The sequence below is a fragment of the Sceloporus occidentalis genome, unplaced genomic scaffold, assembly GCF_023333645.1.
Source record: "Sceloporus occidentalis isolate IW3139 unplaced genomic scaffold, rSceOcc1.0.p SCAF_221, whole genome shotgun sequence".
NCBI lineage: Eukaryota > Metazoa > Chordata > Lepidosauria > Squamata > Phrynosomatidae > Sceloporus > Sceloporus occidentalis.
The window spans coordinates 515,191-543,052 of NW_028317201.1; the positions used below are offsets into that span (position 1 = coordinate 515,191).

General features: G+C 44.1%; 2 protein-coding genes across 2 annotated transcripts; both read right to left on the bottom strand.

The window, feature by feature from the left end:
- Positions 1-2,065: 2,065 nt before the first annotated feature.
- On the bottom strand, positions 2,066-10,492 carry LOC149277024 (ubiquitin carboxyl-terminal hydrolase 36-like). The gene is made up of 21 exons (XM_089503153.1): positions 10,243-10,492; positions 9,780-9,998; positions 9,539-9,649; positions 9,189-9,291; positions 8,765-8,832; positions 8,595-8,665; positions 8,416-8,498; positions 8,215-8,326; positions 7,965-8,105; positions 7,724-7,824; positions 7,463-7,601; positions 6,769-7,374; positions 5,945-6,075; positions 5,224-5,760; positions 4,611-4,753; positions 3,904-4,208; positions 3,324-3,418; positions 3,099-3,235; positions 2,844-3,008; positions 2,375-2,490; positions 2,066-2,191 (listed from the first exon to the last, which is right to left on the bottom strand). Exons 1-21 carry the CDS (start codon positions 10,490-10,492, stop codon positions 2,066-2,068), a joined length of 3,759 nt encoding a protein of 1,252 aa, XP_089359279.1.
- Positions 10,493-19,288: 8,796 nt separating this feature from the next.
- Positions 19,289-27,617, bottom strand: LOC149277025 (metalloproteinase inhibitor 2-like). The gene is made up of 5 exons (XM_089503135.1): positions 27,482-27,617; positions 22,154-22,254; positions 21,430-21,538; positions 20,820-20,944; positions 19,289-19,486 (listed from the first exon to the last, which is right to left on the bottom strand). Exons 1-5 carry the CDS (start codon positions 27,615-27,617, stop codon positions 19,289-19,291), a joined length of 669 nt encoding a protein of 222 aa, XP_089359261.1.
- Between the last annotated feature and the right edge of the window lie 245 nt (positions 27,618-27,862).

Genomic DNA, 27,862 nt, shown 5'->3' on the forward strand with positions numbered 1-27,862 from the left:
GAGCCAATTAGCCATCCCATATACACCCCAATACATACAACGAGACAGGTGTTTCCACAATGTCTGCTTTATTGCAGAATAGGAAGATATGTTCCCACGTGTAAGAACAGAAGATACAGAATTAGTAATTCATACACGCCCCTTCCAGAGCACAGAACAGCTCAAGAGATATGTATAGAATATATACATTTAAAACGTTTAGTAAAACAAGGCGTACGTACTGGAGAGAGGGTGCGTAATTAAGATCACATTGGTGTCGGGGAGCCGATCCGTGACGCGGTCGATATGCCAGTCATTTGTACAAAAAAAGTAGCGCTCTCCCGCGTACCTAACGTCTAAATCACAAGTTATTAATACATTGGTGATTCATTCACAACTTGAATGTTGTTTTTTTTCTAGAGAAAGAATGAGGTGCAATGTTTTTGGTTTTTTTAAATAATTTCTTCCACTCTGAGGATTTGTCACCAAGCTGGAAATGCTAGATTATCCCACATTACACATCTGTATCTTACCCTTAAAGAAAATCATAGTTATTCAAGGTTTTCCCCCAAATGGGGTAATGTGTGACGGACTCAAGTGAAGGAGCCATCAGATAAGGAGAACAATAGGGGGTTTAACAGACTTCTGATGAAACTAGAAGCCAAGAACCAGGTCCACACACACACACATTTCTATGATCTCCCGCGAGAAGGTTTCCACGGGCCTTGTCAAGAGTTCGGTATAAAGGTTCTGAAAACTTAAGATAAGAAAAAAAAAACTTTTTTTTTTTTTTTTTAAAGCATCAGTGCAACTTGTATTCACGTGAGAAGATTCTGAGAACACCAGCAAGAAACTGTTTTAATGAGATCAAATCCAGATCAGCGTCTTTAACGTGGTTGTACATAAACGGTCGACAACGGTCTTGGAGAAGGAACAACAGAGACGACGAGGGAATTCACTGAAGCAGATGGCAGATGTTCATCAGTCCGGTCCCAGAAGGTACTCGGTGATTAGTAGCAGCGAGTGAAAGAACGCAAAAGAGTTTTTGAGCGAGACATCTAATAGATGAACTCCGCATCACAATGAAATGATGAGATGGCTGAGAAACAAGCCGACCGTCCGCACAATACCTGCTCCCCCCCCCGAGGAACTGGAACACCAGTGGGTGCAGGATGATACGTTTCATTTTAGTCACGGCCCGCCTGGGACAGAGGAACAAGTTATTGGGCGAAGAGTGGCAAGATGACAAAAAAATTATAATCCATCTCTCAATACACAGTATTTTTTTGTGTTCTTGGAGACCTTATCTGACGCATTGAAAATTCTTAAAACATAAAATCATTAAAAAAAAAAAAAAAGTGGTAACTGAAAGATGGATTTGGAACCCAACCTACTGCAAATATTGCAGACTTTCAGGAACGCCTCATCTAAGTACAGAGTCTAACAACAATCTGTGAGGGAAATCTAGGCTATCAAACACGGCCAAGAAATCAAACAGGGTCTGCATGCTCTAAAGGGTTAAAAGACACCGATTGATTCGGACGAGGACTTTTTACCCCCCCACCACATACAAATTGTTAAATGGGTCATAAACGCTACATAGAATGTAAACTAACGTACAGATCATGTTCTATGGAAGAAACGGGGAAGATGTTTCCTGCTTTCTGTCATCATGAAGCTACCTGCTTAATAAATAAGGTCACGGTCTCCTGACCCTGATGGAAGCTATGCTGCTTTCACTTGGTCTGATGCGTCCAGAAAGTCCTCAGAGGACCGATCAATGTTTTACCAGGCAGGCTTAGGAGGTCCTTGACCGACCAACTCACAGATCGGTAGTTTGGACCCCCTCGCACATCTAGCTTTACGATGTTAGATAGGATCTCCCCTCTTTCTGCTGGAAAAAAACAAGTCGAGAGACGTCTGCGACACTTGGTCTCTCATACAATAAACCTCAGAACCCTACGCCGGTACACTGACGTCGGACATGGGTTTTGCAAAAAAAAAAAAAAAAAATTATATGTATATTCCTGTCGCTGCTTTTTTGTTGTGTGTTGGTTGCTTTTTCAATGTTTCTTCTGGCTGTTCATTAACGATATCCCTTATTGGAGAAGTGAGGCGAGCGCGTGACCGACCAGAAGTTGCGTCGGTTCTGCAGAGACTGAAAACTATTGCTGGTTCTCCACCGGTCCCGCTTGAACTTTATCTTCTTCACCTGTTAAATGACACGAGGGAAGAAAAATAATGAGTTTTTTTGTCCGCTGCCCGCTTAAGTATAAGGTAAGCCCTTGTGGTGCTTATCAAGGTGTTTAAATCATGGTTAAATCTTTATCGTAAAACAAGTAAAAAAAATAAAAGCATAAATGCCAAGACAAACTTTTAACGCCTCTCAATTTACCTTTCCACGGTCAAAATCTTCATCCCATTCATCGATGACCTCGCTGTATTTGGAATCTACAGAATTGTAAGCAGCATCTCGACTCACAGCAGAAACTTGGCCGTCCCAAGTAAGCACTAGGGTAAGAAGCAGATGCCTCCTTTTACTGTTAAGTCACACATTTCTATTACATCACCCTGAATCCCTCTCGTGGGACTTATTTACTAAATTATAAGTGGAGCGTTAAAGGTCAGTTTGCATTATAAAGCCTCAACCACTAATCAGACTCTTCTGCAAGAGTGACTCAATTGGCCAGCAAAAACACGGCTTAGTCATTCCAACTGCTTGGACGTCCGCTCAACAATTTTATGATCCATTATAGGGGTCCAACTGAGCTCTTCTTGCTCACTGAGGTTGGGCCCTCACACACGGCGGTCACTTCTGTAACACAACTTACAGCCCCGGTCCTGTCCCTGGTTTACACACTTACCTTGTGCCCCATAAGCCTTGTCATTTGAGCAACTAGTCAGCAGCTGGACTACATGCGACTCCTTCTTGCCATCCCAGGCTGGCCGGACTGGTTTCTCCATGTTGGTTGCGTCCCTATTACGCTTGTAACCGTCCCGGATCTGGCTGTCCCACACAAACACGGAGGCTAAAACGGCAAATGAAAAGGGTAAATGAAAGACCGTCGCCCAAGAGAGATGGGCGCCACGACTAATTTCCTTGCCGCGGTGCACCATACCTGTGTTTTCCTCCCGCAGTACAGGTCTCTGCTCTGCGGCAGCTTCATGTTCCTCGTTCGGCTGGCTCTCCTCTCCCAATAGTTTTCGGGTTTTTTTCTTTTTCTTCCTGACCATCTCATCGATTTCCTCCTGAGAGCTAAAAACCAGGGTTCTCATCAGAACACTTTTGGATTATAGACACTGAAGTGTACAACGTAGGACAAAAGAAACTGGCCATCACTTACCTGTTCAGTCTGGATTTGGGGTGGCCAGGAGAATCAGAGGCGAGATGAGTGGAACCTGAAGCGTCAGTTATGCTTCCCTTCTGTAGCTTGATGGCCTGTAGTTATTGAAATAAATAAAATCTTGGTGGTTTAAAGAAACAAAAATGAGGTTTGTGCCAAAAACAGGAAGCACAAAGGCAGCAAATAGGAGAAAAAAATGAGTGATTGTGATGGAATGGAAGAAAGAAGGTTTTTGTTAGAAATAAAAAAAAAAAATAATAAATTTAAGCAGAAAGATGAGAGAGAGCAGTCTATGCTAACATTATAAAGGACCACAGATGTGCTTTAAAAAGCCCAAAACATGATTACGAGAACATACTTCAATTTATCATCGCAGCTTTCATACAATTTTTGCTAATTTCATGTTTTATACGGTATATAAGCCCCTGTAAAAAAAGGGCTTATACTTCCTATTCTGCTCATGCTATGTATGGATTTAAACACAAAAGTTTAGTCCCAAAAAAAAAAAGTCCTGCCCAATATCTACTTCTAATATAAAAGACGGCCATTGATGTTTTATTCTTTTCACCAGGACACTCACCTTTTTGGCAGACAGTGTTAGCTTCTTGGCAGGCGGGGGTGACGTGGTGGCCAAGGCATCACATACACTTGCCAGCGAAGGTGATTTGGATTTTGGAGCGCTGGTTTCACTCGACCTCTCTGATGCCTTTTCCCCCGTACTATTGATGTTCTTGGTGATGGGGGGTCTTGGAGATGTGTGTTGGCCATTGACAAGGGTCTCTGGTTTTGGTGGTTCTTTGCCGCCATCAGTCTGAGGTCTTGTGGCATTACTGTATTTGGCATCGCCAGCACTCATAGCGGAAACTTTGCCATCCCAAGTAAACACTACCGAAAGAAGCAGGCACTCAGTAAGGGACTCTTCCCTTCCTTTTACTTATGACACATTTCTATTACATCACCCTGTGTCCAATTCTTGGAGCTTATTCCATGACGCACAAATTTGTGAAGGGTCATGATGTCTTCCCATTGCATTATAAAGCCTCAGACATGAATCAGATTTTTTGGCCAGCGTGACTAAATTGCCCATGAAAATGGAGCTTAATGCTTGGATGTCCTCTCCACAATGTAACCATCCGTTGCCGAGGACCATCTGAACCCTTCTTGTAAATGAAGCTTATTGGGGTCGGCCCCTTACACATAATGCCGAGGCTAAAAGGGTAATGATAGAGTATAACCCAAGAGAGGATTTGGTGGCAGAAACAAACACCTCGCCATGGTGCACCATACCTGTAGGTTCCTCCCATGCTACAGGTCTATGCTCCGCGGCAGCATCACCCTCCTCGTTCGGCTGGCTCCCATCTTTCAATAGCTTCCTCTTTTTTTTCTTTTTTCTGCGGATCACCTGATCTACTTCCATTTCTTCCTGAGGGCTGGAAAACAGGGTTCTCAACGGGTTATATAAAGGCATTTCTTTAATACCTCGCGTTGGTTAATGCCCTGTCTGATGGCATTAACACGGTTAGCATGGGCAAACAAACACATAAGGATCACAATAAAGCAGGACTTGAGCAGCCCTAGCAGTAGGGAGATTTATTTTACCGATGGACCACCGAACAAGGTGCTTCTTCTAATGCCTCATCATAAACAGCCTACCACAAAAACTTCTGGAAGAGGCCCCCGGTTTTTATTTTGCTGGTTTTTATTCTGGATATTAACGCTAAACAACCTTGGTTATATTATAATTTATGGTCATCACCCAGCTAATCTCTCCCAGGTCATTTCTGGCCCCACAAACCCTTCATGGAGCTAAGCGGATCTACTGTACATACAACTAAAGACCAAGCTTTTGTTGTGCGCTAAAACATTTGTTGACTTTGAGCCACAATTGTTTTTTTTTTACCTTTGGTGTGATGCATGGGAATGGTCATCTCCATGTTTGCTAGTTCTCTCCCTTTTCCTCTTGTTTTTACGCTCTGTCTTCTGGGCAGGTCTGTCGGGGTCTGTTGGTTCTGGTGAGGTAAGGCTTGGTTGACTACCGGACTGCTCTGACGTGGTCTCACAGTCCACTTTTTCGTCCTTATCCAGGCAAGAGGCATCCTGTGTTAGGTCTTCATTTTTCCTCTTCTTTTTCTTTTTCCTGGGCAGGTCCTCCTCCTTGGTCCCATTTTGGTTCAAGGCCGTTTTCCCGAGTTCAGATTTTTGCTCTAGTTTAGAGGGGGTGGACGAAGAGCCAGCCACAGAGTCATGGCCCCCATTGCCCTGGATGGGACGGAAGGGAGAGGCTTCCTTACTGGAAGGGTTTTGGGATGTATGAGTAACCGGGCCAGTGTGGTCTTTTACTCCAGGGCTTTGCTTTACGCCGGATTCTGGAGTTTTGTATTTAACGGAGATGTCAGCACAAGCTTCAGGAGAAGCCTCTGCAGACAGGGAGCATTCCCTGTAAAAGACAAAAAAACTACAAGGTCAAGCAAGTACACAATAGCCACTTTATCAGAATGCACCCCTTCCTTGATAGTGAGTGTTACATTTGCATGGTTTCCTTGGCCATAAGCAAACACTTTAAGTTATATACTGGACTATACAATGTAGGACCCACCAGATAGGAACTGAGCATCACTTACCGATGCTTATGGTGCAGTCTGGATTTGGGGTGGCCAGGGGAATCGGAGGTGAGATGAGTGGAACTGGCAGCGTGGGATGAAGACCGGGAGGAGCAAGCGTCATTTCTGCTTCCCCTCTGTAGCTTGATGGCCTGCAGTTATTGACATAAATAAAATCTTGGTGGTCCAAAGAAAAAAAAAAAGGGGGGGTTTGTGGCAAAAAAAATAATAAAAAAAAATGCAAAGGCAGCAAATAGGAGAAAGACGCAAACAAAACAAAAATGAGTGGAATTGTGATGGAATGAAAGAAAGAAGGTTTTTGTTAGAAATCAAAAAATAAAAAAATTAAAAAAGTTTTAAGTAGAAAGATGAAAAAGAGCAGTCTGTGCTAATGTTATACAGGACCACAGATGTGCTGTAAAAACAAAAACCTGATTACGAGAACATATTTCAATTTACGATCTCAGCTTTCATGGGGCCAAACAATTTCTTGTTTTATAGGGCCTTATCCTCTAAACCGCAGTTAAAGTACGACAAGGGGCTTATACTTTCCAGTCTGCTAATGCTAAGGATGGATTAAAAAAAAAAATGTACATCTGTGAGCCCGCCCCCTGGGTGACATCATCTGTGGGCTGTGTATGCAGATGAACCGCTTCAAAGGAAAATTTACATAAAGGGTTTACTTGTTGTTACCATAAGTATTAGTTTAATAGTGTTCTATATACCAGTCCCAAATGCTTCTAAGCTATAAGCTGCATTAAACTCCCACCCATACAACAGCTGCTTGGGTCCTACCTAGTAAAAGATGACAATTAAAGTCATATTCTTTTCGCCAGGACACTCACCTTTTTGGCAGACAGTGCTAGCTTCTTGGCAGGCGGGGGCGACATGGTGGTCAAGGCCTCACAAACACTTGCCAGAGTAGGTGATTTGGATTTTAAAGCACTCGTGTCACTCGACCTCTCTGATTCCATTTCCCCAGAACTATTTCCATTCCTTATGACAGGGGGGCTTGGAGATGTGTCTTGGCCATTGGCAAGGGTCTCTGGTTTTTGTTTGTCCTCAACATCCTCCTTTGGTTCCTTGCCATCATCCGTTTGAGGTCTTGGGTTCCTGCTTAATGTTTTTGGGGAGGTAGATGAAGTGAGAGCACTGGTCTCCCAGTTTTGTTTTAAAGTATCTTGCCTATTCTTCTCACTTGTGGCACAGGCTCCCTGAGCAGCTTTCAGCTGAGGATGAAGCGGTTTCTTGACTCTACTCACTGGCTCATCCAAAAAGAATGGATTATGAAGTGGCTTGGAACCCAGCTTGGGGTAAGGTTCAGCACTCATGGGCCTAGGACGGGGAACACCATTCTGTTCTTTCACCCCAGATGGCAGAGACGAGCGGCAAACTGGGACACCTGTTTCTTCTGAAGTTGGCGACTTCTTTATATGCAGACCATCGGGGCTCTAACAAATCATATCAAAGTGCAAAAAGGTATTAAGAATTGTCTGGGGCACTTCCCGAGACAATATGTGCCATAATTGCATTACCCACCTTTCCAATTAGGGGAGAGGAAAGGCTGCCATTAGACAGCGTCTTCTTTATGGAGGGAGGAACGGAACTGGTACGCACAACTTGGGCATGAGGCCCTTTACACGTGGAGGCATCGTAACTTTTCCTGGATTCTGGGATCCTATCAGAGAAAGATAAAAAAACAAAAAAATCAGATTCATATGTCTAGCACATTGTTAACTATTCCCTGCCAATTCTCAATAACTACTGTCCTCCTACAGTATCCTAACAAAAATGCTGTACCTTAGGTAAAACAGAACGTAAGCCTGCTGGTTCAACACAACCTTGATGTTACTGGCCTGAACAAGGGAATCGTTCATCTGATACCACTGCCCGTTACTGGCCTGCAGGGGAGAAAGTATTAAAACTGTAAGATCACCCTAAAACGAGTTAAGGAACAATGAGCACATCCACAAGTAAACATAGTATTAGATGGTATAGAAGACTGCAGAATAGCCTCTTGTAGGACAATGAACAGACTCACTTTTACATAGCAGTAATAGTGTCCTGCATGGCAGCTGTACCCAGAATGCACCAGGACAGCATAGAGCGTGTACATGACAGGCTCGCCGGTACTCTGGGACATATACGGACGGATATTCAGGAATTCCGGGTAACCCACGTCCTGAAAATAAGAAAAAAATCAATACGATGGGATAATAAGAAAAATCACTTGGATTGTGCAGTGCAGACTAGCGCTCTGTGCCATCGGTATACAGTCCCTGCTTTTTCACCTTGGAGATCTTGCCTCCGCTGAAGTTGGCAAACCGTTTTAGAGACAGGGTCAGGACATTTGAGGCTCGGTGGATACTGAACCTCTTGCTGGCTGGAACCTTCTTCTTACATCTAGCGAAAGAAAAGGGTCCAAAAGGTTAGCAGTGCATCCCCAAAGACCTTCATACAGCCGCACTCTCCAAATGTAGGTCCTTCCTTACTTTGCACACATATATGCGTTGTCGTCGCTTAGAACATCCGACTTGACAAATAATTCCAGAGCGCGGACGATATTTACCGCGTGCTGCAAGGAGAACGCAAACGGGTCAGATTTGATTGATCAGAGTACTTCGTACAGAATGAATTGACGGTATGTTACAGATGTGCAAGGAAAGCCTACCCGTATCTCCAATGCAATGTCCAGATAGGGGTCGTAGGTGTCTGAAACGCTCTTACAAACAGAGCACTTCACTGAAACGCAGAAAACAGATGTAGGGTCTTAGTCCACGTGTATTGGATTATCTCCATTATCTCACAGTTCTAACGAAAGCTGCCAAGAGCTTCACTCACCGCGAGAGCGTAAGTAGCCCCCAAAGATCTGGTGCACCAGAGTAGTTGCCTGACTCTGACGGTCCAACCTACGGAAACATGTCAGTAGTCACTAACTTCAATTGGGAATCACTTTGTTCAACCTGTCTGATCTCCAATTCAAAATGATGGTGCCAGATTAACCCTTAAGCACCCTCTTTATCCACTGCTATAAAACAGTAATGTCCTTTTAAAAATACGTACAAAAGGCAACCAATCAGAAAAGGCGCTGGAAAGGAAATTAGGTGCCCGATAGGAAATAACAGAAGTGCTGTGTGCCAATCGTAAGGATGTAAAGTAAAGAGGAACTTTTTAATGAAAGTTTAACAAAACATGATGGCGCAGGCAGAAACTCATGCAAAATCAAGTGGCAGAAGGGCCGCCATAAAAACATCTGTACACTTACTTGGCGTATCCATTCAGACATGCCCTCTGCATAGCATCTATAGTGTAACGCAAGAACTCATGTGCATCCTCCTGGCTTCCAAAACGGAAATGTCGAGCAATTTCTGCAAAAGGAATCAGCACCATCATGAGCGTTGCAACCATCATTTATTTACTTGGAGTGTGACAGAAGGGTAGGGAAAACATATTTACAACATGAAGCTAGAAGGAAAGCTAGTTCCCCCCCCCCCCTTGATAAATATTGGGACAGTGAGCATGATATGCTGTCACAGAGCCGTCTCGTCGTCTCTCTCCTTTAGCCCCCTTCCCTCGGTCTGATACCCCGAAAGCCAAGTGCGTCAGGTTACTTACTCTTTAATTCTCGGATAAAGGAAACCGGTTTGATGGAGTTTCCGCTGTTTGCAAACGCTTGGATGAGATGATTCTGCATTATACACAGCATACAGAATCCGCCCTGCTGACCTGCAAGAAAGGGCGTTCAACATCACCGACAGATCAGAAAACGTGAACATTGTACCAAGAATTTTATGATTCGTAAGAAAAAGGTACAATCATAAGATTCCACATAAAAATCAGAATAAATAGTACTCACAGTTGCGTGTGTGGTCTTTAGACAGCAGGTAGTTGGCCAGAGGTGGAGTGTAGGTGAGACACTGCACGGTGGAGTTCAAGAAGCAGGTATTTCCCAGATTTTGAAGTCCGGCTCCTACTCTGGAAATTCTATCCCACTTCATGGACAGCTTCACGGCCGGGAAGAGAACCTTTTGAGGCGGTGGGATGCCATCCGCGCCGCTGAGAGGTAGGTCACAATCTAAAAAAAACCCCAGAAAACGGATAACTGTAGGAAAGAAGAGACAGAACAGTCTCGAAAAAATATGAGAGTCATTTTATAGGTTTTAAAGTTGATTATGGTGAAAGGTCCCCCCTGAAGGTGAAAAAAAGCAGCAAAAAAAAAGAGCAACACAATTTAACCCTTAAAATGTATGTTTCACAGCAAATGCTGTCAACCTCAAGGGAACCAAGGCTATGTAGGCTATAGCTAACATTATACATACTCTGCCTCTGGATCGGCGCCCCCTCAAGGCTTCTTTGGGGGGTGCCAGCTTGGAATGTGGGGCTCAGGAGAACATATTTGCTCTTGAGAGTCTCCAGCTGGTAGTGGAAGCTCTTGGTCGCCGGCTCAAACTCAATCTTCTGCAGAAGGATCTTCTTGGCAGAGGAAGCCAACAACTTCCCCAGTTCTCCCTCCTCCAAATCCTTTCGACCGGGCTTCAGGGCATCTTTTAGCTTCTCCACGATGGGCATGATGCATCACTAAAGAGGAGGAGGTGAGAGGTAATGATTCACAGGGTCTAACCTTAGCCCCTATATTTAGTGACCACCACGTCACCATACGGTCTCCCCTTTCCCACCTTCTACGAGTCAATCATAACCGGAAGGTTGTCCTTCACACGGCTATCAGAGGGGCAGAAACGCTGCACGATACTACAAATGGGTTAAAAGGGTAAGGAGGTAGCAAGGCCACAGACCCTTCTTCCAGGAAGACTGCTGAAAACCAAGGTCAGAGACATCACGTTGTAAATCACCCTCCCATTTGATAGGCCAGTGTATGAACACAATTCTCCCATGCTCTCCTCCAGCATCAGGACCGCCCCTCCCCCCCCTACAACATCACACTGCACACACACCACAAAAGCCCGGTTCCTCGGGGAAATAAAACGACTCACACATCGCAGGGCTGTCACAGCGGGTCCCCGGCTGTCTATGCCCACTCGGGTGTCACGTAATACAGAGACTCCTGGCTGCAAGCGGACATCTGTGTGTATGGCAATGTGACACTTGCTGCAGTGGAGGCATGTCTGTTACAGACTGGCAGAAGCTCTGGCCAATCGTAGCGGATGCACACAAGCCCCGCATGATGTATTTCAGCCAACAGTAACAGCAGGGGGGGGCGTAACGTCAGGAGAGAATGCTCTACGAGGCTATCCACGACAGATTAATTGTGTAATCGAAGAAGCAGCAGACACGTCGTGTGTCCAGGGGTGCCGCACAACTGCCCCGCAGCAACGGGGATGCCCAGAAAAGATCTCAACTGCAATAAATCGCCAGCAAGCCTCACTAATCCCAGATATTCCCAAAATAAACTAGAAAACCTTAAAACCGTTATCCTGATTTTGATTTCTTAAATGGATGTTGCTTAAACCGAGCCTTGTCAGTCCCCCGTTCTTCCCGTGCCCTGATCCGTGTTCCTATGTGAAGTATTCCTCAAACACGCTAACGTTTCATCTGTGGACATGTCAACGAACCAGGTTCCCATTCGCTTTAACGATGCGGATTCTGGTTTTCACACGTCTAACACGTTAACACTTATTTCAGGAGAGCTCCCCCAAAGTCACCATCATGAAGTCCGTGGATAGACTGGCTGGGGACAGGGGTTAGAAGCTAAGACTAAGATGTGCTTGACCACCATTGGGGGGCCACATAGATTGTTCAGAGCCTCCAAGCAGACAGTCAATTACATTTCAGTTTATTTATAGAGTGCCAGATTCCATAGAGCTGTTACTATAAGGGAGAATGAAACAACTGACAATAATATTAAACGTATACTAGTAGAAGGAGAACGAAAGGCCCCTTAATAGATATGTTGATCCAAATCCCAATGGATGTGTCCGATTTCAAGAGAATTTTGCCTGCAGGGATCCACATAACTGGCCCAAAGTTTACACCTTAAAACAAACTCAATTCAACTCAACTTGTTAACCAAACAGACCCCTCCGTCCATCATGTCGCGCCCAACTACATGGCAATTATGGGTTTTGTCCAACAGATGGAGGATCGCAACTGCCTAGATCTCACTTTAGATCTCTTCAAGGCATACGATCGTTAACAGCATCTAATAAATCCACTAATAACTCTTAATTGCTTTCTTGTGTTTCAGATCTAGGGACTATATTACCTAAGTTGAGAGGCATGTGATGCACAGTCTGCATCGCTAATTGCTTCACAACCGCTTCCATTGAGTCAGACGGGCAGCATGAATACGGTGAGCAGTAAAATCCTGCGACGGGTATTAATATTAGCAGATCACGCTGGCAGACTGATTCTAGGAGCGCGATCTGGCATTCTGCACAAACGAGGCGTTCTGAGGATGGAAAGCAGCGCGGCCTCACAATGCCACCGACATAAGCGTGCCAACGCTTCCTACGGGCTGGGGGTATGCCGGAGTGTCCTGATGTAGGGGCATAAAATGCTATGTTATTGGTATCTAATATTTTAATCAAAACCATATGGCAAGACACAAGACAATGCTGATTTTAATGTGGGTCTTTAATGTTTTTTTGTTTTGTTTTTAAATCTACCGTGAAAACCTTTGCACGCAAATTAGAGTACTTTAATATGATTATTTTTTTTCATGTAATAAAGGCCTACTCTGCAGTCAGGCAATTCTTGAAGCAGCCAATCATCGGGGAGAGCTTTTTTTGCACATTCGCACAGGGGACTCAAGAAATCCCTTCCTACGGCATTGGCTCGTGCTGACTGGATGGGGGGGGGGATGTTTCACGTGCAAAGAGATGTGCTCGGCCGAACGCTTCTGCTGCTTTGAAAATAGATGGGGAGGGACGCAGGCAAAGAGGTTAATGCATGTGAGAGGATTCCGCAGAGGGACACACAGTTTAATATAGCGCAATCATATTCCGTAGCACTGTACGAACTGGTAGCCAGGACGTAAATAGTATGACGTAATTTGACTTACAGAAACAACAGGTGAGGATGGCCCCGCTCAAAGAGAGCGCATGCATTAAAGCGCATTGGATGCCTGGGGAGACCCTTTAAACATATACAAATCTTCAGCGAACATAAACGTGGGCCATACCGAGAAAGAACATCTGTACAGCAACATATTAAATCATAACGCCATAGGCTCCTTCGCCTCATTTACTGCTTGAAAGCCTCAGGACGTCTTTGGGCAAACAGCTTGCCTCCTCCAGCCCATAGCACTTACGGGCATTATGCAATATACAATCTCCATAGGCATTAACAGTAAAGGGTTAATTTGGCAACCCCACCATCAACACACCAGGCTTCTATTAAGAATAGCCTGGCACCCAGTCCCAGCTACAGAAACTGAATTCTGTGCTTCATGGTACACGTATAGAGATATTTCTATTAAACAATAACACAGAAATATAACTATTTATTAAAATAAAATTATAGAGAAATATTTATCCAATACCGAAATAAACCATGCAGAGCGCACACGTGTTTAAATCCCCGCTATCGGGCGCAACATGCTGCTACTTACTGGGCCTCGCTCTCTACTGCCCTGCACGAGCTCTACTTCCGCTTCCCTGTCCTTACTACTTCCGGTGTCGAAGTTCAGCTCCTTAGAGGCGCAATGAGCGTAGCCAAGAACCGCTCGGTGTGTATTCGCTGCCCGTTTATGGGGCGCTCTGAAGCGATTTAAACGTTTGCTGTGATGTCGGGGTTGGGATTATTTATTCGCTCAGCGACTGCAGCTCCTATCACCCAAAGCCTAGCCACTGAAGTGTCACAGGAATTATGCTAGGTGTCGCTGTGGCTGGCTGAGATTCATGGGAACTCAGACTTGCAGTAGCCTGCCTGTGGGCTAGGGGTGGCCTAATCTTTTATCCCCTCACCTAAAATGTGAGCTGTGCCTGGGTGAGGGGTTATTGTGTAACATTTTGCTGGGAGTGGAACGTTAATTGTCCCTGTAATGTATACAATGAGGGGGTGGCTATTAATTATAGCCGATACATTTAGAGAGATAATTAATCAGCATGGCTGCAATAGGAATATAATTTGACGCGTGAGGGAAGCCAAAAATAGCGACCTGGTGCCCAATAATAACTGAGGGGTCCCGGCCACTTTTGGTGACCCCACGTTTATTGCCCTTCCCCTAGACTGTAAGCCAAAAGACCTATGGAGGCTGATTTTAGCACTAGTGTGATAAAATAAGTGCATAAACGGGAGAACACTACACTTCTAATGGTAAATATATTAATAACTATGAGGAATCTGTCACGCTTAAGTGTTGCCCGTCAGTCCTCGGGCCACAAGCAGCTGTTACCTCGTGCAATGACACGTGTACCTAATTTTGCCCGATAAATCTGTAAATTACAGCCATGGTTTGTATCGCTGTGACGGTAACCTGGGATGCCTATGGTATAGAAATATCATGAAAGGCAGGAGTCATTTTACTGCCTGCTTGCCATGACAAACATACGCCAAGATTACGTGATCAGCCCAGGCCCCCCCCCCTATACCGACCGTACCCCCCAGTCTGGTTGAGATGGATGAAATTACAGAAGAGTGTGTTGCATCAGAATGAAAAGATCATTTTGTTGCGATAACTGTGGACTATGGATCCTCATCTTGGTAGTTGGAGGCTAAGGTTGATGGTTTCTTGCATTGTGTACTTCCTCGTGGATTGTCTTCAAAATAATTTTTAGAAATATCTAAAGGTTGAGCAAAAAACTGACCTGGTGAGCCATGACAAACATAGTAACATAGTCAAAAGTCCGTCAAGTTCAACCCGCTGCTGATCCAGAAGAAGGCTAAAACCGCACATTGAAGCGATTTCCAATTGTGCCTCAGAAAAGGGAAAAAACCCTTCTTAGCTTCAAAATAGCATCTGATTTCAACAAGCGATAACTAACCCTATCCTCATAACCCGCTATATCCCTGTATATTCTTCATCTATTGCATTTGGCAGCACGACCTCTGTAGGTAGCGGATTCCACATCTTTATTGCTCTCACTGTAAAGAACCCTTTAAGTGAAAATTATTTTCTTCAAGTCTGAATTGATGACAGGGTATGGGATAGCGACTCGTGTTGGTAAGACAGTATCTTTTTTTTTTTTTGTACTAAAGAACCAAAACACCTTTAAAAACGTGCTGTACGTAAATCTACGAAATAGCTCACAGGAATCATCTGGATTGAGATCATTTCCATTCCTGGAACCTCTCCGTGTTTGGCCCGGAGATCTCCGGGAGAAAGGATGCTTCTAAGGTTCTTCGGGTCATCACTTCTGGGTTGCCGGACCGCGGTCTTGACACACCCCCTCTCTGCCCATTTCCCCTTTAAATGGAAGTGTTTTCCGTGGATTCACCGGGAATGCCCCTAACGTCGGTGGGATTGCCCCCAATGTCAACAATGCCGCATCTCGCAAGAGTAACTGGAGGCCAAAAGTTCCCAAATTGTGCGATCTGCTAGAATTTCTAATATTGAAATATAAAAGCAGTACACATAACTGACCACTAGATGTCTCCCTCCTCAGCTGCATTTGTTTATAGACTTTTCCGTTGAGGCATGCAGTCACCATGATTATTAAATGCATCCGTATCCAAAGACCGGAGGATTATAAATGACACTTCCTGCTTCCCTTCCGAACACAAATATTTTCCATTAATAGATTGTTCTCTACGCCTTATACAGCCCAAGAATGCTGCACCTTTAGAGTGGATTGTCGGCAAAACGTCTTCTTCTTAGGAACACGGCCATTACTATATGCTGAGAGAATTAATCTTTGTAGCACACAGGCCTTGGCTATTCTACCCTTAACCTCAGCAAACATACACACAACAACATAGTTGTTAACTAAAGTTATACCCCCCTTAAAATGTTGGGACAGCTCCTGAGCTAACTGCGGTCATTGTTATTAGGGCCAACTTTCCGAGGGAACGAGGAAGGCGGTTAAACTAAATGCCGTATTACTCATTCCTGTCCTGTTATTCCTGGGGCCTGCCCGTGGCTAATCACTAATCGTGAGAGATGCCTTATTGTCACCAAAGGAATCTGTTTCCGAAGCAGTGCTCATATTGTTAACGTAAAGGGACTTTATATCACAGCAGGGGTAATCAAAGTGTCCGTACACGGAGCGGACACCAGCGTCAGTGGCAAGGCTGGGAAAGTCTTTGCTTATGGGACGCTTTTAGTAAAAGTTTGTGATCCTCAAAGGTAAAGTTGTATACTGGATATAGCATGTATCCCTGGTTCAGTTAGTAATATGTCATTCTCATCTATTCACTAAAGGTTTGCGAGACCAACCGAGGAAGCCAGCTGAAGAATGGAATGTGGAAGGCATCAAAGGGCCAAAAGTCGGAAGAGAATCCAACAGAGAAACTGCAGGTCAGGTAGACAACCTATTGTTCTGTTGAGTATTGTTGTTGTTTAATGGCTTTAAGTCAACTTTGGTACTTTCAGAATGGGATGTAACCAAAAAAGGGATAATAGGATGGGCAGCCTTGAGTAGACAGCTAAGATCTCAATGACTTCAGTGGGCACTCAGCTCTAGAGTATGGTTGAGGTGGTCTTGCCACCAATGCAGTAGAGGTTACATTTAGGATTTGCCATTAACCTTGGTAACTATGATAATCCTGACATGGGTCCGGTTTATCCCAGGTTTATTTCAGTGATGGGTCTCAGATGGTTAGCCAGCGACTACCACCTATCCAGTTAGTGGTTAGACATCCCCACGGGACACCGATATATGACAAGCGCACAAAAAATAACCAGACCAAACGATTCTTGTCGGCAGATAATACTGTTTAATGGCACCGATGAAACCTTCACATACAGATTTTATCATCGAGCATTGAAACATGTGCAAAGCGCAGGTCATGCAGCCTTCCTCCTTTCTCCACAAGTCTCAGACTTTATTTTTTTTTTCAGCAAAAAAAAAAAACCAGAAACAAAAATAACCAAAAAATAATAATAAAAAGAAACACAAAAGATAACTAAGCTTTAAATTAATACTGGCAGCAGAAAAAAAAAATACACATTTCTTTTTATACTTATACTAAGCATGGACTCTACAAGGAGCAGTACGGTGACTTACAGCTTACTTGTTTGCACGGAGGGGAGGGTGTGTGGTGCAGACGACCAGAGAATCACTGCAGTGAAATGCCAGTTACATTTATATAAATATGATAAAACAACTCATCCAGCACTGAAACGGTTATTCACTCCCACATGCTATGCACAATTTGCCCTTTGTCCTGTGTTATGTGTGTAAAGCGATCCAACCTCTCCTGTGAACACTTGTAGAAAAAGATCAGATTGGAAAGGGTTACTTGTCATTCATGAAACTTTCTCATTACTCCAAACAGTCCCAGTTTTTGCAGGAGTCCTGATTTTCTTTTGCAGGCCGTGGGGATTATGGGCCAGTTGGGGAGATCATCGGATCTCTCCTGACTGGCTCTGATACCTATAAAATCAATGGCGGTCTGTGCTGTTGCACGGCCCGCCCGGACTGGCCATCTGGCACACTGGGCTGGATACATATGGCCGGACACTGCGCGAGGTTAAAAAAGTTAGCATGAGTATATCCATCCTAGTCATGTAGCTGCCTAGTCATCCCCAGCCCAGCCCAGCTGAACAATACCTATGTACAAAATTCTGCTCGAGAAGGTGATATTATTGATGTTATTTGTTTAAATGTTATTTAAAATGTTGCAATACAGTTTTTTGTTTTTTTTTACTTTTTGTCTAATTGTATGATGGCCATACTATATGACCGACTTTATAAGATCAGTTGAATTAAGAAAATGTATACATAATGGACAGGTCAACTTAAAAAGAGTGAAGCTAGCCACCTTAGTCTTGGGTTTCCCAAGTGATTGTTTGGATGTCCCAAGGTAGTCTTCTCCATGAAGTCACCAAAACAGAGCATGTCCTAATAATCTTGTCAAGTTCAAGATCAGTTCAGTGTCTTTCAGCAGGGCCGGACTAACCGGAATATCTAGGCACAAAGACCACGTGTGCCCCCATATGAACAACAAAAAAGTAAATCATTAAAATAGCTGTGTATGGGGGGCTTAAGCTGAAATGGATGGAGCAAAGGAAGAAAAAGGGTGGTAAATCGGTAGAAATTGGTCAATGTAGTCAGTAAGAATAGGTGGGACTCGTCTTAACCCCACCGCTATTTACCACCCAGTCCTTTGCCTAACTAAATGTCTATTCATGCTCAGGTGGCATCTAACCTGCAGATGTGGTGAGGAGTTCCTTGAGGACTCCTGGGATGCTTCTTGAGAAATGAATGGAATCTGAATACCAGTTCCACTTGGTTGGAAAATGTCGTATGAGTGCACATGATAAAAGAGAATGGTTGATACTACGGTTCTTGGTAGGAAGAAGCCATCCTCAAAGGTTGAGAACTATTGTTATTTACAAACGAGGACCTTGTGGTAGGCATCTAGCGGTGAGCTGCGCTTCTTTGATCCTGGGGCTATGTTTGTGTATTGTGTTCGGGACAAATGTTGCCGTGGTTGTATTTCTTGTGACATTATTACATGACACTGAAGGATCGAGTCACACAGGACATTGTGTCAAATATGTTATTGCCTTCAGCTAGCTGCACATTTACACAGCAGTCTCGTTCAAAAACCTTCCCCCCAGCTTTTCACTTTGAATGCCTTCAAGGCTTAGCAAATGCTTTAATGTACAGAGGAAGTGTTTGGAAGCAGGGCTGTAATTCTAAAGAGATTGGATAATATATGCTCTTTCAAGGAACTATACAGAGAAACAACCCAGGAACACTTATTCAGTCCCGACCCCCCCCCCCAATTACTCAGTGTGTAAAAGAACATTCATTAGAATGGATTCCACCGATTCCAGAACCTTAAGAGCCAGTCCCACGCTCGTCCACCAATTAAAATGTTTAGAAGAAATCAAAATAAAATACAAGGATACATAGGATATAGGATTCCAGAGAGGATCTCCCTCAGTGACAAAGGGGGCTGTAGACCAGCTACACAGAATAAATGGGGAAGACCTCCCTGGGGTCTTGTGCGCTCGGAACACAGACTGTGTGAAAGGGAAAAGAGATGATGGGTAGTGGGTGTTGAGGGAGACTACAAGATCCACCCTGAATCTCGGGTGCATTTAATCCTTTCAATGCTGTTGTGTTTAAAGCACTAAAGGGGTTAAACTACTGCCCCAGGACAGTTGTCGTCACAGCCGTTTCTTATATAGAACCAAAGGATTTTCAGGAAGCGATGTAAAATCTGGACCATAATAAAATTGCCCTCTTCTTCTAATCCTGGGCCGGGCCCTTGGAATTGGTGTCAGGGACTTGGAAGTTATGGGTCCTCTATGTCGAGGAACTCTTGCTTGGGGGGAGCTGTTCCCCTGTACCAGGAGCAGGATCCATCACTACGTTTGATGCAGGCATAGTGCTTGGCCTGCCGTCCATTAATGCTCTTCTCTGTCACCCAGTCTGTCCAGAGACACTCGTCTTGAGAAGTGACCAGGCAGGGGATGGATGGACAGCGAGAGATCTGCAAGACAACCACAAGTGAAGAAAACGTTAAAACAAAATCTACAAAAACCCATTAGATCCTAACAAGGTTAATACCAGTATAAATGTGTCTTAATCACTAATTTGGCCTCCTGCCGAAAGGATAATACTACTTGGTCGTGATGTTTAATTAGGTTTGGCATAAAAAATGCAATAGGTAAAAAGCGTCCCGATGTGAACTGCTTAATCTGGTGTTTACGTGTTTTGGGCTGCCTGGTAATCCTTCCAAATGTTCTTGTGAACAGCGTGTGGTCAGTTACAGGGGAACGGCAACGTATGGTAGCATTTACTCTGATTACCACCTTGAGAGTCCAGCTGGTAGTTCAAATGGTCTGACTTTAGAAGTCCTAAAGGAGATGTTTTAGAAGTCCATGAGTGAACATTTTTATGTTCAATAAATAGTCACAGTATTGCCAAATATGAGGGCCACCAGGAAGGGTTGACAACATTTGGACCTCATTATCATTTGGTCACATGAAGTCAGATGAATGCGGTAAAATCCAAAACTGAACAAAAACAACACAACAATTATTAATAGGCGTTCTGTAAAGCCAACTGATTTACATCTGACCTTTACGAGAACATAGGGCTGGTTATAAAGTTGATCATGGGCTTTAAAGATCTGGTAAATGCTCTTGTTTTAATATTCAATGTTTCTGTATTTTAAGAGAAGGCCTCTAAATGATCAAAAGTCTTGACTCGTCTAGGGTTAATTGTGAACCTCAAGAAGTAATCAGGCGATTAAAACCTTTGCATTAATTCTGTATTTGGGAAACCTGCTGATCGGATCATCGGATGCCAAAACAGGGAATAAGAACTCCCAGAGTCAACAATTTCTGCTTCCAAATAATAATCCTCCACTTTCCAAAAGAAATCCGGAACGCTATGAGAAAATGCTTTCTAAATCTCGCAATTAATACAGGGAGCCAAAAGCTTTCTCACTGACGTTAAAGAGACAGCCAACCCAATTATTTTTTCTTTTCTCGGATCGGTAAAACAAATCACGACTGTCTTTCCCGCCCGGTCTGTTACGCCGTTCATTAACTTAGTTCACCTAAGGTGCTAGAAACCCTAGAGCCACCTCTGGATGAATTGGAGGTTAAATCAATGACATCCGTAATGGAAAGTGTCTCTCTCTGTACTTTTAATTGTCCTACCTTTCTATTCAAAAGCTAATCCCATGGCTACAGGTAATTAGTATGGAGGAGTCAACACCAACAATAAAACAGACATGGCTGAACGGGGTGTCACATTTAGGAGACCACCTGCTCCTGCGGTAGCTGATAAGATGTTAGTTGATGCAATCCTCTTACCTTGCACTCACAGCCCATCTCATACCGCTGATTGAGACTCTTCTTCTGAGTCTGGCTCAGAGAGTCCCATGGCACAATGAAGTCACACAGTGTGATGTGCATCTTTCCATCAACCTCCGCTTTACCTGGAGGTCAAGGAGGATATAAGTAAGGTCACGGTTATCGATACTGTTAGAAAAATGCTTATGTTATCGTAAATATTATTTCTGACAAAGACATAAGAAAGCAGGGAATGTCTAGTCTATGATATATGCACGAGTTCACGCCAACACGTCTACTCTATGTTGTTCTACATATATGTGCAAAGGGTCAAGTCTAGGCCATCCTTAATTATGCAGCTTAAAGAGGTGTAACTTGCTTGAAAAGTAACCAATCGTAATGATGCATGCTATTAGAAGTAGATAAGAGGTTATATAAACCCTGTAATTCAAACATGTAATTAGACAACGCTTCGACTTTTGTGTGTTGTGTGCCTTGTCTCGATTATGCGCATGATCTAAATAAAGGAAAACTCTTTCTGAGGAGAATTCGACCATTAATTCAACCAACAGATACCAAGCTAATGTTACATTACCCTGCAAATAGGGGATACATAAAAGTTGGCCCATACCTGAAATCAGATACTCCTTCTTGCCCGCTGTCTCCAGCGTTACCCCACACACGGCGGAAGATGGGGCCGTAAAGATGTACTCAATGTCCTTATCAGGACCCTTAAACATCTGTAAGAACAAGGCAGGAGAGAAAAAGTTTTAAAGAGCTTTTTAATCTGCAACAGTATGGAAATATCTGAAACAAAGAAAAAGAAATTGGACATGAGCTAAACTTAGTCTGCCACTTCAAGTCACTGTGGTCTTATTTGGCTATGAAACCTAGAGGGGGATGTTACCTAATACAATCAAATCTTCATCCACACAACTATAAACCATTAGTCTTTATTAGATGCAATAGTAACCTAGATAGAGAAGTTAAAAGAGACATACATTCCAAGGTATGCCAAACATTTTAATGACGATCGTACCTAAATTGCTCAGAAACTGGGAAGTTCTGAACCTTCTTCATCCATTAGCCTTTACACAGAACCCCATTCCTTAGGAGATATGTGCAGAATGTCTATGGCTAAATAACCCAAAGCAACCGGGACAACAAGTAAATTATGTGCCAGCTAAATAATCGGACAGTCCAACTGGCCAAGGGCGCTCCAGTAGCTTCACCACTTGCTGTTCCACCAAAACCTTATTAATCACGGGTGATACCTAAACGAACGCTTACAGTAAAAAGAAACGGAGAAGGAACAAGAGAATTCAACTCAACAAAATGCAGGTATATTTCCATACCTTGAGCTGTTTGATCTCATATTGGATCCTTTTAATTGGATTCCCGTAGACATCATTTCCACTGTTCACCTCTTTACCTGCGATGGCCTTGGCTCGGATCACTAAATGGAAACAGAACAGATTAATATGGGAATCTTTGACTGTCCTGATGGGGAAAAAAAAATAATACATGCAATATACGACAATCCATATGTGTGTGATATAGCCTTAGTAAGTTATCTGAGATAATTATTTATAGAAGAGTTGGATGAGATGCGGCCAGCAACAAAAAGGACTTCCCTTGCAAGAGAGGTGGTTGGCAGTTCCTTTCTAGTTAATACTACACGTGTCAGAATAATGCGTGTAACATGACCGAGTCTAAACACATGACTTCATGAATGGAGCCACAGAACTGCTTTCACAAACCACAGCAGATGGGGGTTGGGGGTCTATTTTGAGACTGACACACTTTCACGTGAGCTGTGTCCACCAGAGCCTGGAAAGTTGTCTTGAGTGTCATATGTTGGGTTTAGATGATGAGGATGGAGAGTAGGAGCAGCTTCTGGACCAGAAACGGGTGACAAGGGGTCAAAACACTGGCCGTGGGTAATAGTGAGATCCAGTGCTTTTCCTCTCATGTGCTGCTGAATCACTCGACAAAAATGCATCCAAATTGTGAGAGGATTTGTTGGGAACAGAGGGTGTCTTTGTGGAGGGAATTGCTACTCTGCACTTTCCAAGCCAAAAGCAAAGCAACGCAGCCAAGAGAGCTCATGTGGACGCGCGATGGAGGACAGCGAAAAACAGCACAAGAAAGACTGAAAGGAGGGAGTAACAGAGGGCAGGAGAGGAGAGAAGTAATGGTGGAGAACAGTGTGCTCAAAAACAATAAGTAGAAAGAGATGTGGGACACAGAGTAGTAGCGAGTAGTAAAAAGTGGAGAATAAACCTAAAAAATTGGACTTCAATCAGACTAAATGAATTTGTCCTGCCCCACCTGCCACTCTGCTTCCCAAATCCCTCTTGCCCCCGTTAGCAGGTCACATGCACTGGAGCACATTTTTCGTGCCAAGAAATTGGACTCTTTGCAGAAGCACGCGGTACCAATTCACGGTACAAAAAAATGCGGCTTTTAGGATGAAATAAAAAGGAGACGGGGCAGGAGACAGGGCTAGCAGGAAGGAGGGAGGCAGCTAACCCCACTGTGAGAAAAACATCTCTGTGCTAATAAACGCAAGGCAAAAAGTCTTTGACCATATTAGTACAAAAGAAAAGAGAGCGCATCACCTGGTCGGGGCTGTCACAAGACAAGAAACTGGATCCTAGTATTGTAAATGAAAACATGTGCACATCAGCCTCTCCTAACCAAAGAAAGAAGAACAAAAAAAAGGCTCCCCGCGAGCGAGGAGTGGGAGGAAACAGAAGGAGAAGATGGTGTTAACAAAGAGAAAAGAGGCTTTGGGTGCTTTAACCTAAAGCTAACTTACTACGTAACTACTAGTAAAGAAGAGGCGCAGGGGAGGTTTGCCCCAAGTGGGTGGGTGTCCGAGGGCAGAGGATGAAGGTAGGTGAGTAGATCTACCAGAGGTGGGGGAGGTGTGCATCTTGGTATGAGTTGTATCTGAGCCAGTGCTGATGGACAGCAGGAGCCCTGTCTCCCTTCCGGCCACAGTGTGGTCTGCAGACTTCCTGAGAAATATATTTCCCCATCTGGCCACAAACACAGAAGCATCATACAGAGGGTGAGGGGAACGATGGGTAGCCTCTGTAGAACGGTGGAGACGAGGGAGATCCAAAGGAGGGTAGCCAAAGCCCACCCAGCCATTCAATCCAAATCAATGGCACAGTGGAATGTATGTTCACAAGTGGAAGCTATCTGGATTTATACCCCAATCTCAGGGTCAATGGGCAAGTTCTCAGGGTCACACAGTCTGGAGCTGCCCATTTCATATTCTAAGATGATGTAAAGATATCTAAGCACCCCAATTAGAGCATTTCTCATTGTTATGTCAAGGCTGAAATCCTTGCTTGAATACAGGTGACTTCACCCAGAATCGCTTTAACCCTTTACGAGTCAAAGGGTTGTGATAAGAAGCAAGCATTTTGAGCTACTAAGATATAATCATTGTGATGGACCATTAAAGGTCTCAGGTCCAGCTCCCTTAGAAATTCCCCAGGTGTGGGCATATCCGCACCAGAATTCCCCAAACTGTAGCTTTCGACAGCAGCCCGACACAAACATATCCATCACGCACTGACAACTATATCACAAAAGATTTCAAATCCCTCAACAAACACACAGATGGGCTCAACACACACAAAGCTTGCATAATCAGCTCATCATAAATCATACATTCATTACTCAACCTCCCAAACACAGTTATTCTGAGTTATTTTGGTACTTAGTGACTCAGAGTGCTTCATCTAAGCCAGATACATTGTTCCATTTTATATCAAATGAATACTTAAGACAGCCAAGCCTCTATTAACCATCAGAATAGCAAGATGAAGACATCTACTGATACTCGGAACAACTATGAAAGACAAGCTGTAGAGAAGATCTCCATATGCCCTAACCCCTAGTACAGAGAGCCAACGGTGTAATAAAAGGTACCCCGTATGATTTAACATACCAAGGCTGACTGGCAGACCTTCAAGGTCATGGGATGGCTGGGGCCACCACTGATCCCAGGATCCAGACCACCTAAGATTTTGCTATCCTGCTTACCTTTGCGTGGCATTATATATATTGGTGATTGTAGGTGTACCATGGTTTCTATGGTGATTGTACCATATCTATAATTCTGCCCCACAATTGCTTCTTATAAGGTCTTATCTGTCCTTTTGTGGGCACTAGCTTACAAACAACCGAATTCCTAATGTTCTTCAACTAAGCATTCTTTCCGTGACCGCAGATGACCAAAAAACATAATAAGGTTGTAGGGATGTGGCTAGGGATATAGTGAGGAACCAGGGCTTTATCGACGCTTTTATGCGACCCTATGCCCTATTGATAGATATTTACTTTACCAAATAAGGCATTTAGTTTATTAATTTATAAACACAGTTTAAATGTAAATACATTATTGTTACTTTTAGGGGTGTAGAACCCTCTGATACCTTCGTACCCAGCAAACATTCCGAGCTCCTAGAAAAGAGGGGCATCAGGGGAGGAAAGAGGGAGACTAAGGGGTTTTAATCCGAAATGTGACACTTTTGGTTTGGCTGTGCATTGTGGGAATAGTAGTCCAACATATGCTTCGAAGGATGCTGTTCTGTGACTATGTCCTTAATACTAAAAATCCAAACCAGGTAATACATGATCATATGGATGAATAACCATGCAATGCATGATCACATGGATGAATAACCACGCAATGTACGATCATATGGATGAATACACATACAAACTGTTCCAGACAGCTTCATCACTGACGTCCCATTAACAGAGACTAGAACCTCGCTGTCATTTTCTACGCTGTCTCTTCTACCACTTTTCTTCCTCTGTCAACCATGACCTTTTACCAAATTCACTTATAAATAACGTTTGGGTTTCAGAGGTCTTATGGTTAACTTCAGGCTTAAAATAAGGATTTAAATAATCCGCTGATTTTATGCATTTAAAAAAAAATTGTTTTGGTGAAAGGGCCGTTTGTTTTCCAAATTGTGATACCTGTTTACCCATTGTACAGCACTGTGGCATATGATGGCGCTATATAAATCAATTAATAATTTTGATAATGTGCACTGATAAACAGCGCTCTAGAATAGAGCTTTCAAAAACCGCATATGATTATATATATTATATATGTGTGTGTGTATGTGTGTGTATATATATATATATATATATAGAGAACCATTCAACCCGTCTAATCTGCCACTTTTCCTGATTTAAAGACTCAGACCTTAATCAGTCCTTCTTAGATTCAGAGCCATATGCCTTCCACATGCATGTTTAAATTCCCTGTACTCTACCACTTCTTCTGGGAGGCTGTTCCAGTTATATACCACTTACCCAAACATACATGGGTGTAGAGTGGCAGAATAAATATACTGTATTTCTCACCTCTCAACATTAATCTGTTTTAGAAGCCAGCGCATACTGGCCAAATTTCACTTTTGCTTCCCTATTAAATATATAACAGCATAAGGGACTGCCTAGCAGAGGAATGGCCACAGGGCCCTGGCAGAATGGGAAGGGGTGGTTAGAGCCAGGTCAGGATGTGGGAGGAACCAAAAATAGGGTGTTCTCTCGTAGGTTTTCCTGTACTTTTTGCGACCACAGACATGTTAGATATTTGCCTAAAATACAGCGTCAAAACAAAGACCCTGGAAAATATTACTTCTGCGCACTGTACCTTTAAATACATGCCTGGCTGCTTACAACTTGATCGCTGAATTACATAGCCCTGGTACCTAGTGGGTTAATGCTAGCTAAATAATTGATGAAAACCAACTCCAATGGCTTTTTGGGAAGATTCGCACCGGCTGGAAAGCTAGACCTTGGTGTAAACTTCATGAGCTGCTGGCAAAGGTGATTAGTGCTCTCAACACCCTCAGCCAGATATATGCTTTGTTAGAACCGAGTTTCTAGTAGTTACCAGTCCCAGAATTCCCTGGAAGAAGATAATGGGAGTTGAAGTCACAGAGGTTGCCTATAAGGGTACAGCACCCGGCATCCTGCTCCCATCAGCACCCAATTCTATCATTTGTTCCATAATAAGCTACAAAGTAGCACCCAATACCCCAATCATCTGCCCCAGGGAAACACATTAATCTTCTCCATAAGCACCCAATGCCAGAGCACATGAGCACCCAGCTTCCCAGATGCACCCAGCAGTACAAGACTGCATGAGTACCAGATCTCATGAGCACCCAAACTCCATCATGTCACCCAGGAGCACCCAAACTCTGTCATCTCCTGTCCCGTCAGCACCCAATTCTCAGCTTCTATTAGCACCCAAAATCCATCATCTTTAGTGCATCAGCACCCAATCCCCAGGTCCCATCAGCACCTCAGCTCCATCATCCTGTCCATCAGCACCCAATCCTCAGCTCCATCATCCTGTCCATCAACACCCAATCCCCTGCACCCATCAGCTCCATCATCCTGTCCATCAGCACCCAATCCCCTGCACCCATCAGCTCCATCATCCTGTCCATCAGCACCCAATCCCCTGCACCCATCAGCTCCATCACCCTGTCCATCAGCACCCAATCCCCAGCTCCCATCTGTTCCCAAAGTCCATTGTCTCCAGTCCATCAGCACCCACCAACTTTCTCCATCACCCCAAAGTGTGCTCCCCTACACCCCGAACTATCTCCCCTTACCCTTCCCACCGGCCTCACCTATGTCCGCGTTGCAAAAGGCCTGCTGGGGGTGAACGGGGGAACAGCTGCAAGCTTCGGACAAACGCTCTGAGGGCCACAAGAGAACGAGGAGGGCCACGGGGGCCAAGAGGCCGGAGACCGGGGCCGCTCGCATCTTCAGAGCTGCATGCAGAACTCGGGGCAGGGTCCGGGCAGAGCTGGAGGTCCCGGGTTGTGTCTGCTGCCTGCGGGGACCGGGAGCAACACTGTGAGCAGCAGAGACTCCGCCTACCGGGCAGCCGGCCAGCGAGTCACCGGGGAGCGTGTGTGAGTGAGTGTATACCACAGGGGTGTGTGAGTGAGTGTATACCACAGGGGTGTGTGAGTGAGTGTATACCACAGGGGTGTGTGAGTGAGTGT

What these genes read in the sequence shown, in the direction of transcription:
- LOC149277024 (XM_089503153.1), bottom strand. Translation starts at nt 10,492, where the DNA reads ATGCCCATCGTGGAGAAGCTAAAAGATGCCCTGAAGCCCGGTCGAAAG. An exon ending in AACGCATATATGTGTGCAAA is followed by an intron (nt 8,327 to 8,415) that starts GTAAGGAAGGAC and finishes TTCTTTCGCTAG; the next exon opens with ATGTAAGAAGAAGGTTCCAG. An exon ending in AGACTGCACCATAAGCATCG is followed by an intron (nt 5,761 to 5,944) that starts GTAAGTGATGCT and finishes TGTCTTTTACAG; the next exon opens with GGAATGCTCCCTGTCTGCAG.
- LOC149277025 (XM_089503135.1), bottom strand. Translation starts at nt 27,617, where the DNA reads ATGCGAGCGGCCCCGGTCTCCGGCCTCTTGGCCCCCGTGGCCCTCCTC. An exon ending in CTTTTGCAACGCGGACATAG is followed by an intron (nt 22,255 to 27,481) that starts GTGAGGCCGGTG and finishes GTTTCCATTTAG; the next exon opens with TGATCCGAGCCAAGGCCATC. An exon ending in ATGAGATCAAACAGCTCAAG is followed by an intron (nt 21,539 to 22,153) that starts GTATGGAAATAT and finishes TTGTTCTTACAG; the next exon opens with ATGTTTAAGGGTCCTGATAA.